The 14343-nt window shown below is 39.4% G+C and overlaps 1 protein-coding gene across 1 annotated transcript; it reads left to right on the top strand.

The window, feature by feature from the left end:
• Positions 1–340: 340 nt before the first annotated feature.
• calm3a (calmodulin 3a (phosphorylase kinase, delta)) lies at positions 341–12322 on the top strand. The gene is made up of 6 exons (XM_061719396.1): positions 341–555; positions 3612–3642; positions 4118–4261; positions 4534–4640; positions 7456–7591; positions 10569–12322. Exons 1-6 carry the CDS (start codon positions 553–555, stop codon positions 10595–10597), a joined length of 450 nt encoding a protein of 149 aa, XP_061575380.1. The 5' UTR covers positions 341–552; the 3' UTR covers positions 10598–12322.
• The last annotated feature ends 2021 nt before the right edge of the window (positions 12323–14343 follow it).

The following is a 14343-nucleotide window of genomic DNA, read 5'->3' as shown; positions in this document are numbered from 1 at the left end:
TCTATCTATCTATCTATCTATGCTAACTGCATTCCGTTGCCGTGTACTTTAACATGTGCAATGACAATAAAGTTGAATCTAATCTAATCTTGAATCTAATCTAATCATTATACACATGACCCAAAGCATTCATTACATACTAGAATGGAGTATAAAAAAAATATTATTATTATTATTATTATTATTATTATTATTAATAATAATAATATCAATAATATAGTTGTAGTTGTCACATATAAAATTTGATCTCCAGTTAATGATTATTGAACGCGTTCCTCCCCACGTTGTGTGGTATTTTGTGAATGCAGCAGGAATAAACAGGACCCTCGCGGAGGGATACACACTCTCGTCCGACCGAAGCACACACCGGCGTCGTTTCGAGGTTTCCGGACAACTCAGCGACATTTGGATTTCCAGTCTCCTAGATACCTCTGAACTCCGCTATTATTTAAATTGCACCATTGCAATAACTGCACCGTAACGTAACCTAAATTAACTAGGGTAAATAATCCTCGTAGACATCGTTGCAGCGCTTGAGAAGTCAACGAGACGATGGTGAGTAGCGAGCTAACGGCGACGGTAGCATTCGCTAGGCATCTTGACGTCGAAAAACGGTCCCCGTGTTGCGACTGTTGCATTTAATTCGTACCACTAAAGTAATTTTTTCTGTTATTAATTCAACAAGTTCACCTAAATGTAGACATTTCTTGTATATTGCTTGTTGTGAACGGACCAGTCTTCCTCATGTCAGCATTACTTGCATTTTTTTTGTGTGTGTGTCTATTTTCTCCACCTGAAACTGAAATATCACCGTTTTTCTCATTAATATTTGACACTTTGGCACGTCTTAGCAGTCTTTAAGATAAACGTTTGCAGCATTTGTGTGGCTTGTCTGTGAAGCCTGAATTATGTTTCCGCGTTAAATCGACGCAGAGCTTACGCCGTAGGGTACGGCGACGGTTCTGCGTCGATTTAACGCGGAACCATAAAAGCCTATGGCGTACGTTGCGCGTCGCCGCGACCCTCACGCAGTAGGCTCTGCGTCGGTGTAACGCGGAACCATAAATCAGCCTTGACTCGAGAGTGGGCGTGGTGGTTTTTTGAAGCGGTGCTGTGTAAAAATAGACCGTCCAGTGTGAATCTAGAGATCCGTGTTGTTAATCTGATATAGAAGATGTCAGGGCTCCGGCTCAAATCACCCACTAACATCCATTAACTTTGACATATAAGATATTTTGACAAGAGTTGCACCATTTGCAGGCGCACCAGCAGCGTGGTTTGAATGCAGTTTGACATGCGCAACAAGCCCCCCCAAAAAAGAAAAATACATACGTGATTACATAAATACACATGTAGTAATGATCTGTTCATACTACCTTTTTTTTTTTTCAATCTTCCATGCAGTTTGTGTTTGAAAATGAGTTGCAAATTTCTTGCCCCCCCTCCCTTTTTCTTTTCTTTTCTTTTTGCAACATCACCATGACACCATCTCTGTGTTACGTATTGCGCCACAATGTTAAACCGCATTCTGCTTGTGCTGAATGATCCTCTTTGCTCCCGCCTCTCCCATCCCCCCGCATTGAACCAAAACATGCTTGGTGCAGTAGGCTGACAAGACCCGCAATGCACCCTCCAAATTCACTCATAGCAGTTGGTAATTGGACCCTTTTGGCATTTAAATGAATGTCTACCTCTGTCACACGTTTCTTGCCTCTCAATGTTGCAAAGATGTGTGTGCATGTGTGTGTATATATATATTGCACATTTAGCTTCCTATTGTCATTTCCAAGTTGCACACTTGGAACACACTGTCATATTCTATTAAATCCTACTTTGCTTGGATAGAGTTTGCAATTTTGTTGTGTGGAGGGAAGGAAAAAGAAACAACTCTTTCCATCTGTATGGTTTGGTTTTCTCTTCTAATGATGAGTGTGTGATATGATGTGATATTTATTTTATAGCAACTGTATATGCTTCTATAACCTTTTTTTTATGCAGACACTGTTTGCCTTGGTGTCATCAGGTTGCTTGGCTCTGAACAGATCAAGTACTCTGCAGTCCCTTTCTCCTTTTTTTTATACCCCCCTCCCCTCAACCATCATGGTGACTCATTGAATTTGACTCGAAGACCACATGGTAGTAGCACAATCTTGGTCTACAGGAATGTTAGCTCTAATACGTTCAAATTTGAGAATGTAAATGATTATTAGAAATTCACTGTGGTGCCTGAAGAAATAGACAAGTGGAAACAATTATTTATTTATTTATTTTTGCTTGTTTGCGTTAAAAGCTCTGGAGTGCCACATATACATTTTTTTTTTTAACCATAGACTGGTCTTGAACAAATAAGTTATTTGGATGTGTACTATCATGCAATATCTTCATCGTTGAACCAGTGTGGATGCTGCTTTCTTTTTTGTTTTTTTATGCTGGCAGTAATATTGAATTCTATTTAAGTTATTTCCAACTTCTTCACATCTTGGCAATTTTAAGGACCCCATACTTATACAAAACTGCGGACGCTGTCAAGTAGCAGTTGTTTGTAGGGCCAGTTTGTGCTGTTTGACCCAAGTCTAACATTTAATGAAGACGAGAGACAGAAAGAGGTAGTAAGTTGCTGCGATATTCAGTGTGCTACATTGGCGACCCTGTTCGTCTCTCACTAATTATAGCAGGCATGCATATTTCGAGCTGTAGAGTATTTATACCCGTCCCTCATCACACTTTCTCATCCTGAAGTGGGCATGTTGACTGACTTAGACGGGCCTTCTAGGACTTCACGTTTAGGTGAAAGTTATGTCTCAAATTAGGTTGTGGGAAGTAGAAGTAAAATTATGTTTTTTTTTATTGTTTTTGGCGCCAAAAGTGCTCAAAGCTTTCTAAGATGAGCATGTTGATGATATTTATATGCTGTTAATTATTTTCACTTGAATAATGCAACAGTTCTTGTATTTCACATTTACTGGGATACAAATAGCTCACTTGTTTATTAGATGAAACCCACTATTTAATTCAATTTACATTCCAGCTAATGTTATTCCCAAATTAACCAAATATAAAGGGCATAAACAAAGAGAAATTATATTAAAAAAGTAGTTTTAAGTTTTGTAATAGTCATTGTCAGTTCCAGCTGCTACAAGATAGCACAGTGCATCTTTAAATATATTTATCTAAAGCAAATTTACCTTGGCAGATCAGTTCAGGTTGTGTATACAGTGGAGCCTGGTCCACATGTTTCTCATTAGAGCTGTTCGAGATTTGATCTCTTATATGATTGTTTTGATTATTTTAATCACATCTACACTTGATTAGACTTTGACAGATGGCTCGCTGTTGCTTCTCAACAAATATTCAATAAGCAGCTATTGCCTTTCAGCAGAAAGTCTTTCATTATTTATGCCTTAGTTACCTATATTTGCACCACCTTTTATAAATCAAGTGTTTAACCACTTTAAAAGTGGTTAATTTTCCCTATTTGTACCCCGTTATCAATGTGTTTTTAATTATCTGAGAAACTGGTCTTACTTAAATACATTTCTGCATTGAAATGTGTTACTTAAGAATAAATTGTTTTCATGAAGGTGTTTGTTGTCTTGTACTGTTGTTAACAGGCTGATCAGCTGACTGAGGAGCAGATTGCTGGTGAGTGCATACCTTAACCATGTTTGGTTGTTGTATCTAGCAGTGCATTTATCCAGAAGCAAACTGAAGAAACTGAGGTCATTAAAAGATTAGAGGAAATAGAAGTCTGATGGATTGTAATCTATTAAAGTGTGGTTCTTGTTATGCGTTTAACCTTCGAATCAGTTAATTACATCCATGAGGCTTCTCTGTTGTAAACCAGACTCTGTTTTTGTTTGAAATAAATATCAGAGGGGGTTCTGAGACAAGAGTTTGAAACAATTTGCCCAAGTACTTTTATGCAGTGTGCTCTAGTATAATATAAGGTTCTTCAAACGGTAAACTTCTGTTCTTACATACATTGGATTTTCTTGCAAGCATGACATGTCAGTGTTGGGTATCTATTAACTTTCTTCTTGACTGCTCTTAAAAGACTGAATGTTTATTATGCTGAAAGTCTGTTTCAACTAGCATGTTTATTTTTGTCACTGTGCAGAGTTCAAAGAGGCGTTCTCACTGTTCGACAAAGATGGTGATGGTACTATTACCACCAAGGAGCTTGGCACTGTGATGCGCTCACTGGGACAAAACCCTACTGAGGCTGAGCTGCAGGATATGATCAATGAGGTGGATGCTGATGGTGAGTGGGGAACATACAAAAAAAAAAACAACTAAAATTTAAGAGCCTTCCTGGTTACAAAGTTTTCTTGCTAGTAAAACATATACCTACTTTAGTAAGCGCAGGTGTACTGGTTGTGACCCACCCTAGATTGAATACAAACTGTCTCCAATGCTACATTTGTTTAAATTAAAACAAACAAACAAACAAAAAAAAAACGAATTGTTACCATTCTCTTTTTGAATTACTTGATGAACAATTTAACCTTTTTCCCCCTCTGTATCACTCTAAAGGTAATGGTACCATTGACTTTCCTGAGTTCTTGACTATGATGGCCAGGAAGATGAAAGATACAGACAGTGAGGAGGAGATCAGAGAAGCTTTCAGGGTCTTTGACAAGGTACATTATATTGTCTATAGAGATTAAATAATGTCTTTTGATTTTATTTTCTGGTTGGAGATTATTCCAAACTAAATTGCATGTTTTTTTAATCACGTTCGTAGCATACTGATATTAAGATTTTTTTCAGAGACGCTGGTGTCTGCTTGTAACTAGGAAAATTGTTAGGTTATGATATTTGTTTATAGATTATCTGTTGATTACATTAGCATGAAGTGTTAAGAGCTTTGGATATATTTAGTGATATAAAGATTTTCTGCATACATTTAAAAAAAACAACTTTTATTTACCATAATATATGCATTCTAATATTTATTTAGATATAACTATATAAAAGTATATAAACGCCCCTCACAATCCACATAAAAAGGTTTTAGCAAAAAAAGACCGCATTTCCACGTTCGGTGCGGGTCGCCGCGTACCCAGCGCCGTAGGCTCTGCGTTGGTGTAACGCGGAACCATAAATCAGCCTTCAGTGTGTGCGCTGTCTGCTGTAGGCCGTCAGGTCACCCACCTTTTCGTTTCATCTCGTTCCCACATCCTGCGTGTAAATTCTTTTCATTTAAAAAAAAAAATAGCTATTTATGTTAAGCATAGGATAAAAGTTTGAACTCGGATTTTTGGGAAGTATTTTCAAGATCGTTATTTTAATAGCGGGACTATTTCCAGCGGCGCCTGTGTCGAGGAGCGCTTCGGACGCGTCACGTGATCGCGCTGGACCAATAACAGCGGCCCCTGATGTAAACAAACCTGACCTCATACAATGTTGGCGCAACCTCGTCTTCCCAAATATGTAGAAAAATTCAATATAATGAGCCGAAAAGTGCACAAAAATGACTAAAACAGTGTTATATGATGCCACAATGAAGATGAATTATAAACTAAAGTGAAATAATAAAAATCGCCCATAATGTGATTTCGTTTTTATCATTGTGCTGTACTGTTCGGAACAACTCTTTTTTCTCTTCTCATTTTGCTGGGACACTGGGTTCCTCCGCGAGACACAACTTTTGCGGTATGTGTTCATTGTTATGTCTAAAAATGATGCGCAGTGCCCACCCAATCAGAAACGGTACAGATATTTTGGGATTTTTTAAATATATATATATATATATATATATATATATATAAAAAATTTAATTATAAAAAAAATAAAGGATCCCATAATCTTTGATCGGGTGGGCAGGGACGCACGTTTGGGTTGGAACAGCCTTCCCCTGCCCCAAAACCGGCCTCGAGTTCCAGTACACAGAGGTCCGACGGGAGGATTATGAACGTATAGTGTGAGCAGACGGGTCGCATCCGAGCATCGGCTCGTACAGTGTGAGAACATAAATCGTGGGCTCTGAACTTTTGAACTCCGCGATCTAGTCGTGCAGTGTGAGATGGGGCAGTCTCATACGATTCAAAATATCGCACAGTGTATTCCCGGCTTAAGGGTGTGTTCACACCGGTCCCGTTTGGAGCAGTTGTTCCGGAACAGGGAGCGTTTCCCCCTAAAGATCGGAACGTTTGGTATATCTGAACACAGCAATCGTGCTCGGAAACGGCACAAAACAAGGCCCGATTCTATTCGAGACCTGAAGCGGTTCATTTTTTTTAAATTTGTAGTGAGAACATAATCAACACAGCAACCGACACAACTCCTTTCATTGTGTGTGCGACCGGCGCAAGGAGAAGAGTCGGCGCAGCTTCCACCCCCTTCTCTCCTGTTGGACGTGCCGAGATGTCGTCCCAGCGCGGCACGGTGAAATTTAAAAAATGTTAAATTCGGGCAGGGTTTGCGCAGCGCAAACCCGGCTGCGGCAGGCGGCCTCTTGCCCGCCACTGAGCTCCGCTCTGCGCCGAGCGCATATAAATTAATGGGTAAAGCCTGATTTATGATTCCGCGTTAAATCGACGCAGAGCCTACGCCGTACCCTACGCCGTAGGCTGCCTTGGTGTAACGCGGAACCATAAATCAGCCTAAAGCCGGCGGCGGTCTGCGCTTTGCACCCTCTCTGTGAAAGGGGCTTGCTGTTTATCCCGGGGTGCGAAAGAGGAAACTCCTTCCGCGTTCATTTGACCAATCAGAGAGCAGCTGGTTCGCGCATGGCATTTGTTATCAGCTCTGAACCGGTACAGACGTTTGCCCTGTGAACACAAACCCCACAAACGAGAAACGAAACAACTGTATCGATTTAGCCCCTGAATCGGAACAAAACAAACGGGCCACAGGTGTGAAAGTACCCTAAAGGTAGTTGTGACAAAAAATGTATTTACTTTTAATTCAGTCTATAGTTTTGAAATGCCATGTCACACCCACTTGAGAAGTCACTGCTGCCTAAAAGAGAAGCACAAAGAATGCACAGATATCTTAGTTTATGGCTCACAACATGAGCCTCAATTTCCTCCAGGTTCATTTTAGGAACAGACATCCTTCATAACGTTTTGTTGAGGTCAATTTCCACATCACCGGCGGTAAGATGAAGGAGAGAGTAGACAAGAAGGAACAAATTAGATGGCTGAGATGAGCCTGGAATATTGCTGGTTGGTATTGTGCTTTTCATTTTCTTTCTCTCTCTATTTCTTTCCCTCTCTTCTCCCTCTTACTGAGGCACAGGGTTTGTATGAAGTGTTATCAGTCCCTTTTCAGCATATCGCTGGCTTGAGCAAGTAAGGCCTAAAAATTGTACAGTGAAATAAGGAATTCAGGGTTGTAGTATTGCTGACATCACAAGTGATGGGAGAAGTAAACACGTTTACCTAGCTGTCCCAGGAATTAATTTTAGCCACAGAAACAAATCTTAAGTGGTGATTCTTTCGTCATGTGCAGGATGGTAACGGCTACATCAGTGCAGCTGAGCTACGGCACGTCATGACCAACTTGGGTGAGAAACTCACTGATGACGAGGTGGATGAGATGATCCGTGAGGCTGACATCGACGGGGATGGTCAAGTGAACTATGAGGGTGAGATGTTCGTCTGTTACCCTGTTATAGAGTCCAACAGCTCCCTGTGAACATCACAACTGCCCATTCCTATGTTCCTTGTCTTCAGTTTATGAATACTGTCACTGCGTTTACCTGCAGTCAATAACCCTTTTAAAACCCGAGTATTAGCAATAACCCGGTTTTGCATGGCCATGTAAACACCAATAACCCCTTTTGAATAAATTTGCTCATAATCGGGTTTTTAAAAGCCCAAATATGACCCCTGGGTTACTCCTTTTAAAACCCGAATATTCGGTCATGTAAACACCGAACGGAATATCCCCATCAAACGGAACATGAATTTGTTTTCTGCGCATGTTCTTTTCGCAAGGAATCTTGGTCTTTTGAGTCCAGGAAGTTCTTCTAAACATGGCGAAACGCAAGACCACGCCACACTTTTGGAGTGAGGAGGAGACTAATCATTTTATAAATTATAAAATTATAAATTATAAAAAAAAGGATATGAACATTTTGGCATTTGTAGACGGTAGAAACTACCGGGATAGCGAGATTTACAAGAAGGTGAGCGAAAAGTTGTGCGAAGCAGCATTTGTTTTGAATTGGGATTAGGGATGTTAACAATTAATCGATTTTCGATTAATTGCCGTCATGAAATTACCCGATTAAAATTAATCTATTTATTTATTTATTTTTTTTCGTTTAATTTCACCAGCTGGTATTACGCCCGGACCACATTTAATGCGACAACGCGCTGCGCCGCGCACATAAAGTTAGAAGAAAGAGACGGCGGATATGTTTGGTTTTAGTAACATCATGCTCAGGCAATGAGTCTGCAATGGCCCAGACGGGAGACACATGTAGCTCAGTGCTTAACTTTTATTTTTAATCCACTCTATATTCTTTTGGTTGTTCTCCGATATGCTCCCCTAAAGCCTGAATTATGGTTCCGCCTTAAATCGACGGCGGCGGCTCTGCGTTGTTGTAACGCGGAACCATAAATCAGCCTTCACCCGGTACATACATAGGTTTCTCTAAACATCTGTCCCCGCTACAGTTTTAACTAAAAGAAAATGTGCTCCAATACAGCAGGTCTCATAATTTTATTTTGAACACTGCCAAAACTCTAACTTAAAACGTAACTAGAACTTAAAATTTGCTTGACACAAATGACACTATTATGGCTGCTTCTACTACTAATAGCCTTGAAGTGCACTTTATATTATATTCCTTGTGGTACAAAAATGTCTTTTTGTTACTTTTGTATCAAATAAATATTTGATTTGATTTGAATTTGATTTGAAGGAATACATTAAAATGTCCTTTTGTATTTTATATAAGCAAAAAAAATTATGTTTGTATCTCAGATGGGGGAAAAACGCCGCTTATCAACTAATCGATGATCGATCGATAAGGTTATCAACTGTCAATTAATGAAATAATCGATAATTTGCATCCCTAATTTGGATACAGGAAGAAGAAGCGGAAATGACAGTAATTGCATCATGATGTTCTCTGCGCATCGCTGGTTTGATTGAGATATCCCAATTGATTAATTACCATGTAAACGGAATATTCCGAATGTCTCAGTAACCGGAATATTAGCAATAACCTGAATTTTGACTGCATGTAAACGTAGTCAATGGAGACTTGTCATGAATTCAGAAGTATTCTAATTTTACAAAACATTAGTAGTGATTCCTTAGCTAGGCTGGTGGTTGTTGTTGATGTTGTTGTTTTTCCAAATGAATTGACATTGCATGAATGTTTAATTTTGGACTGAATTATATTGGATTGGAAATTAAAATTGATTGGATTGAGTGTGTTACAATGAATTGGAATATAATTTTATCATATTTAACTCTGTAAATGTAGAGTGCTTTCTGTGTAAAGTACCTTGAGATGACTTTGTTGTGAATAGCTGCCATACAAGTAAAGGGAATTGGATAGAAGCTAGTCATCACCAATTAATGTCAATGTCTTCAAGTCTGCTCTGTACAAAGAAAGCTTCAAATGTAGTGTGTGTGTGTGTGTGGTGACAGGTGGGTGGGACACAGCTCAAACACAGTAGCAGGGTTCTTGGCAGTGTCTTCTCTAGATGTCGATGATATTGTGATTTTTGCAGTTAGTACTATAAGCAAGTATATTTTCTTGCATATAATACTGATTTGAAAACTGATTTTGATAAAATCTTTGAGTGCAGACATAATGTCTCAGATATGTGCCATCTGTACTGTGATTTACAAGATTTTGAGTCAGAAAGTCAGCGTTCTTTTTTTTTTTTCTCTGAATTTTTATGCCCATTTATTTTATTTATTTAGGAATATAAAAAAGGAGGTGCTACAGATGTTGGTTTTTTGTCCTTTCTGTTCAGAAGGGTTGTGTAGTGGAATTCATTTTTTTTTTTTTTATTGTACGGCAGTTGGACAACACCATGACTTCCCTTTTTTTTCCCAAATCTTGCATATTAGATAAATGATGTCTTGCTTCAGTTTCCCTGGAAGATATCAGAATCCAGAGTACTGTTGCATTGTAATTAACCGTTTTTGATAAATTACTCAAAAAAAGCAGCCTCTGAACAGCTTCTGTTTTTTGTTTTTTTCTTGTTTCTAAATCGATGCAGAACTTTTTTTTTTTTGTGGTTTTTGTGGCTCCAGTGGCCTTTATTTCAAAATTGGCTAGACAGGAAACTGGTAGAGAAAGCGTGGGACGACATGCAGTAAGGCTGGGAATCAAACCTGTACCTCCAGCATGAGGACGATAGTCACTGTATATGGTGCTCCCGTTCAACCCATTAAGCTATCCGGAGGCCTCATCAATACAAAATCTTAAAAAATAAGAAAGTTGTTTTACCCCAACATCAATGTTTTTTTGTTTTTTTTTTGTAATAAAACAAAAAAAATGTGTACATTCATTTTGTGTTCACTTGATTTCAGTGTTGAGAGAAAAATCAAAGTATTTTATGTAAGAAAAATTGATTTTCTGTTCTTCTTTGCAGAATTCGTCCAAATGATGACTGCCAAGTGAAGAGAGTGCTGACATTTCTCTCAATGTTACTTGTCCTTCTAAGATTACTGTCTGTAAGAACCAAAAAAGGAACAATTATAAAATGATAAACCACTCCCCCCAAAATCACTTACCTGTAGAATTGTGCAGTTTGTGCTTCAATACATCCAACTACTTCTAAGGTATCTGTTTAGCTAACACCAACAGAATAATCCCTAGAGAAGTTCATGGACCAACCTTTAAGAGGGCCAAAGCCCTCCTACTTCAGACCAAGATCCTGCTGAGTCACCCAGACCTGATTAATTAAGAGGAAAGAGCAACAACGAAAAGGCAGAAGAATAAGAAATCAGGCTATAGTCCATATAGGAAAGTTGGATATTTTTTTTTTTTTCCAGTTATTCTTCAACTAAGAAAACTGACTTGTCTTGCACCAGTGGTGACTCTAATAACTAAACTGAGTACTCTTCTTGCATGCACCCTTTGTGTGGCCATCTTTTGTGACGACAAGGAGGCTCTGATCCGATCAGAGGAAGCAGTCAGATGGTGTACTCACTGGAGGTACATACATAAACATATAGCTATATATCTGTAAAATTTGTGTCACTTTTGATTCTTGCAAGAGCAATTAGTCAAGATGTAGGGTGTACATTGGTGCTCGGCTAGAGCGAGGGTTCTTGTACCTTGAAGAGTTTGGAGAAGAAGTCTGAAAAGTGCCGGAGGTCTTCTCCCCTGTGGGATGTAATTTTGTTGGAGTTGTGGGTTTTACCTGGCCTACAGCGCTGATCGCTGGCAGTAGTGTGTTGTACTGCTTCAGGATTGTTGTGAGAACACACTTGAGGCGGTTATGCGAAGCTGCAGTTAATACATTTGTTCTGCAAACGGATATGATGATACAATATTGATGTAATGCTTTTTAAATGTGTTTTCAAATATTAATGTATTGAAGACAAACTTTGATTACAAAATATATCTCTATATATATTAGTGTATTGTAAAGTTTGCATTGCCTATTGTTGTAGTAAATGACCTGTGACACGTTTTCTCTTTTGGTTTTGAAATGTGCCATAATACTCTTAATAACACCTCAACCTTCTTGCAAGACTTGTAGGTCATCAAAATATAATAAGTCTACGTACTATGACATAAAAAATACATGCAGTCAAATATATTTGCACTTTGGTATGTACCACATGGATGTTGAGAAAAAAAAAAGTTGTGTTAAAAGAAGAAAAAGAAACCAAATGTCACTGTTACTGCTGCTATAACAATGTGCATGTCTCACTCATTTCCTGTCCTTGTTGGTGTCCAATCTTCAATTTGTAGTCCAGTGATTAAACTTAAGTCTGCTTGCAGTGTCACTGAACAGAATCCATCTATTGTATATTCACTAACGCTGCTTGTGAAAAGGGGTGGATGGATTTCATTTGGGCTCTCTGAGTGGGACTTGCAGATGGGGGTTGGTTGGAAATGTTTTGTTGCAAAGAGTTCAGCTGAAGATGCACGATTGGATTTAGTGTTCAGATTTTAAATGGTTCAATAAGTTTAAGACGCAGGTTAGCTGAGAAGTCTTACAATTTTTGCTAAATGTGAAAGTTAAAATATTGCTTGGTTTGAGGCATTTCTGTTGTTTACCTTTGAGTCAGGTGCTTGGAAGTAAATGGTTGAAGGACTATTAACTTCTGAAGGTATCTCACAAATGTAAAGATGTGATATATTTTCCATAAATCAATAAATTGACTGAGCTTTTGTGTTTGTTTTTTGTTGTTTTTAAATCTACACAAATCTCTTTACATGCACAAACACATGGTAGTGTGAATGTTTCCTGCTAGCCTCTGAGCGGAGCTCTAATCTCATCCAGACAGCTTCCGACTTGGTCAGTCCAGGTCACCCTAGCTCTTGGTTGGAGAAACTGTCTCGGGCTCGAGCTATATTTAGCAGCTTAGGCGATTGCTGCAGGAGCCTGACTGTCCGGGTCAGCAGAGGTCATGAACTCATGTACACGGTGCACGCACTAAATGTAAACAAGGAGTCTCTGACTTTGTGTGAGGGTTTATCTGGGCCAGGTAGATTTGGGGGGATGTTAGTTTACATGCTGTGTTTGAAGTTAAGCAGATAAGACTAATGAAAAAGGAATTGACGGGTGATAAATAAGTGGAGTATCAGTGGCAGGTGTGTTTAGCTCCCTCTGGTTGTGTAATTACAGACTGGAGAAGGTACTGTGAAGTTTAACAACATATTTCTTAGTGGAAATTAAATTGAAAAGATGTTTTCTTTTTCTCCAACTTATTACTGCATCCCAAATATTCTAAATGTAGAACTGATCTGACTTGGCTTTAGCAGGGTTATGTGGACATACAGTCAAATACAATTATAGAAAACCTCAAATTGGCAGAAGACCAGTTGAAAGGGATTCATTATTTTTCAAAGTTTGATGCTTTTTTATTTTAATACTCTTGAAGCACGGTGCAGACTGAAGCTGCCCCCCCCACTACACATTTAATTTTAAGTCTGCTTTTGTTCTGCAAAGATCAAAAATATATATAATATTTATGATCTCCGTTCGCCACACAACTTCACACTCAAGTGTGCGCTCTAGTTCTCTGAGTGTATTCCTATTGTGACAGAAAGATTACGAACATCTGTAACAAAACAATAGATCATGTACAGTATCACTTCTCCAGACCAAGTATGTACTGATTGATTGATTGATTGAAACCTTTATTGTCCCCTCTGGGGAAAATTAGTTGCCAAACAGCTCATGACATTCAAAAGAGGAAGACAAACAGAAAAAAAAAAGGTCGACAATGCAACAATACATATAAACACCCTGCTGGTCCAACAAACACGAAATGCTGGTAGTTGTTTGCCAAAGTGCAACATGTGCAGATAAAAGTACAAGTCAGTTAGCCTATCAGCTCCAGGTCTTCCTGTGCCTGGTTGTAGAGTCGGAGTGCAGTTGGAATAAAAGACTGTCCAAATCTCTTAGTGGTCTGATGGGGGAGGACAAATCTGTCGCTGAATTTGCTCCTCATCCCCGTCAGCTCCATGTGCAGTGGATGGGAGGGATCGGCCAACATGGCCGCCAGTTTTTTCCCCATCCTCTGTTCAGCCACCACCTCCAGGCTGTCCAACCCGGACCCCACCACGGAGCTGGGCCTGGCCGCCTTCACCAGCTTGTTCAGCCTGGTAGCGTCCCTGGCACAGATGTTGCCGCCCCAGCAGGCCACGGCAAGGAACAAGACACTGGAGACCACTGACTGGTAGAACATTCTCAGTAGCCTGGTACAAACTTTAAACAACCTCAGCCTTCTCAGGAAAATCATCCTGCTATGCCCCTTCCTGATAAGAGCCTCGGTGTTGCCGGCCCAGTCCAGTTTGTTATTGATGTGTACCCCCAGGTACCTGTAGGAGTCCACTCTTTCAACTTCCACTCCCTTGATGGTGATGGGGGCTGAGGTCCCTCTCTTCCTCCTAAAATCCACTACCAGCTCCTACATTTAATATCCACTTGTTTCTCAAAGACACAAATAGCAAATCACGTCTACCTAACATGGATGTTTTTTAAAGGGGACCTATTATGGCAACTAATACCTATTTTAAACAGGCCCTGAATGTCTTAAAAACAGGCTTTTGATTGTTTTTGCTAAATAAATTAGAAATTCAGCCTCTGAGCCATGTCTTTATCATCCCAGTCTCTAACCTCATTATCTATGTGGGATTCTGAGTGGGCGGGGAGGCTATGATGATGAGGCTCTGTGCTGATTGGC

This window comes from Cololabis saira, chromosome 4 (genome assembly GCF_033807715.1).
Source record: "Cololabis saira isolate AMF1-May2022 chromosome 4, fColSai1.1, whole genome shotgun sequence".
Classification (NCBI taxonomy): Eukaryota; Metazoa; Chordata; class Actinopteri; order Beloniformes; family Belonidae; genus Cololabis; species Cololabis saira.
Note: the sequence above shows the minus strand (reverse complement) of the source record. Positions and strands in the feature narration are given on the sequence as shown.

Bases quoted from the DNA above. Each gene is read 5' to 3' on its own strand.
- calm3a (XM_061719396.1), top strand. The intron at 3,643-4,117 runs GTGAGTGCATAC...GTCACTGTGCAG, and splicing joins GACTGAGGAGCAGATTGCTG to AGTTCAAAGAGGCGTTCTCA. The intron at 7,592-10,568 runs GTGAGATGTTCG...TCTTCTTTGCAG, and splicing joins TGGTCAAGTGAACTATGAGG to AATTCGTCCAAATGATGACT.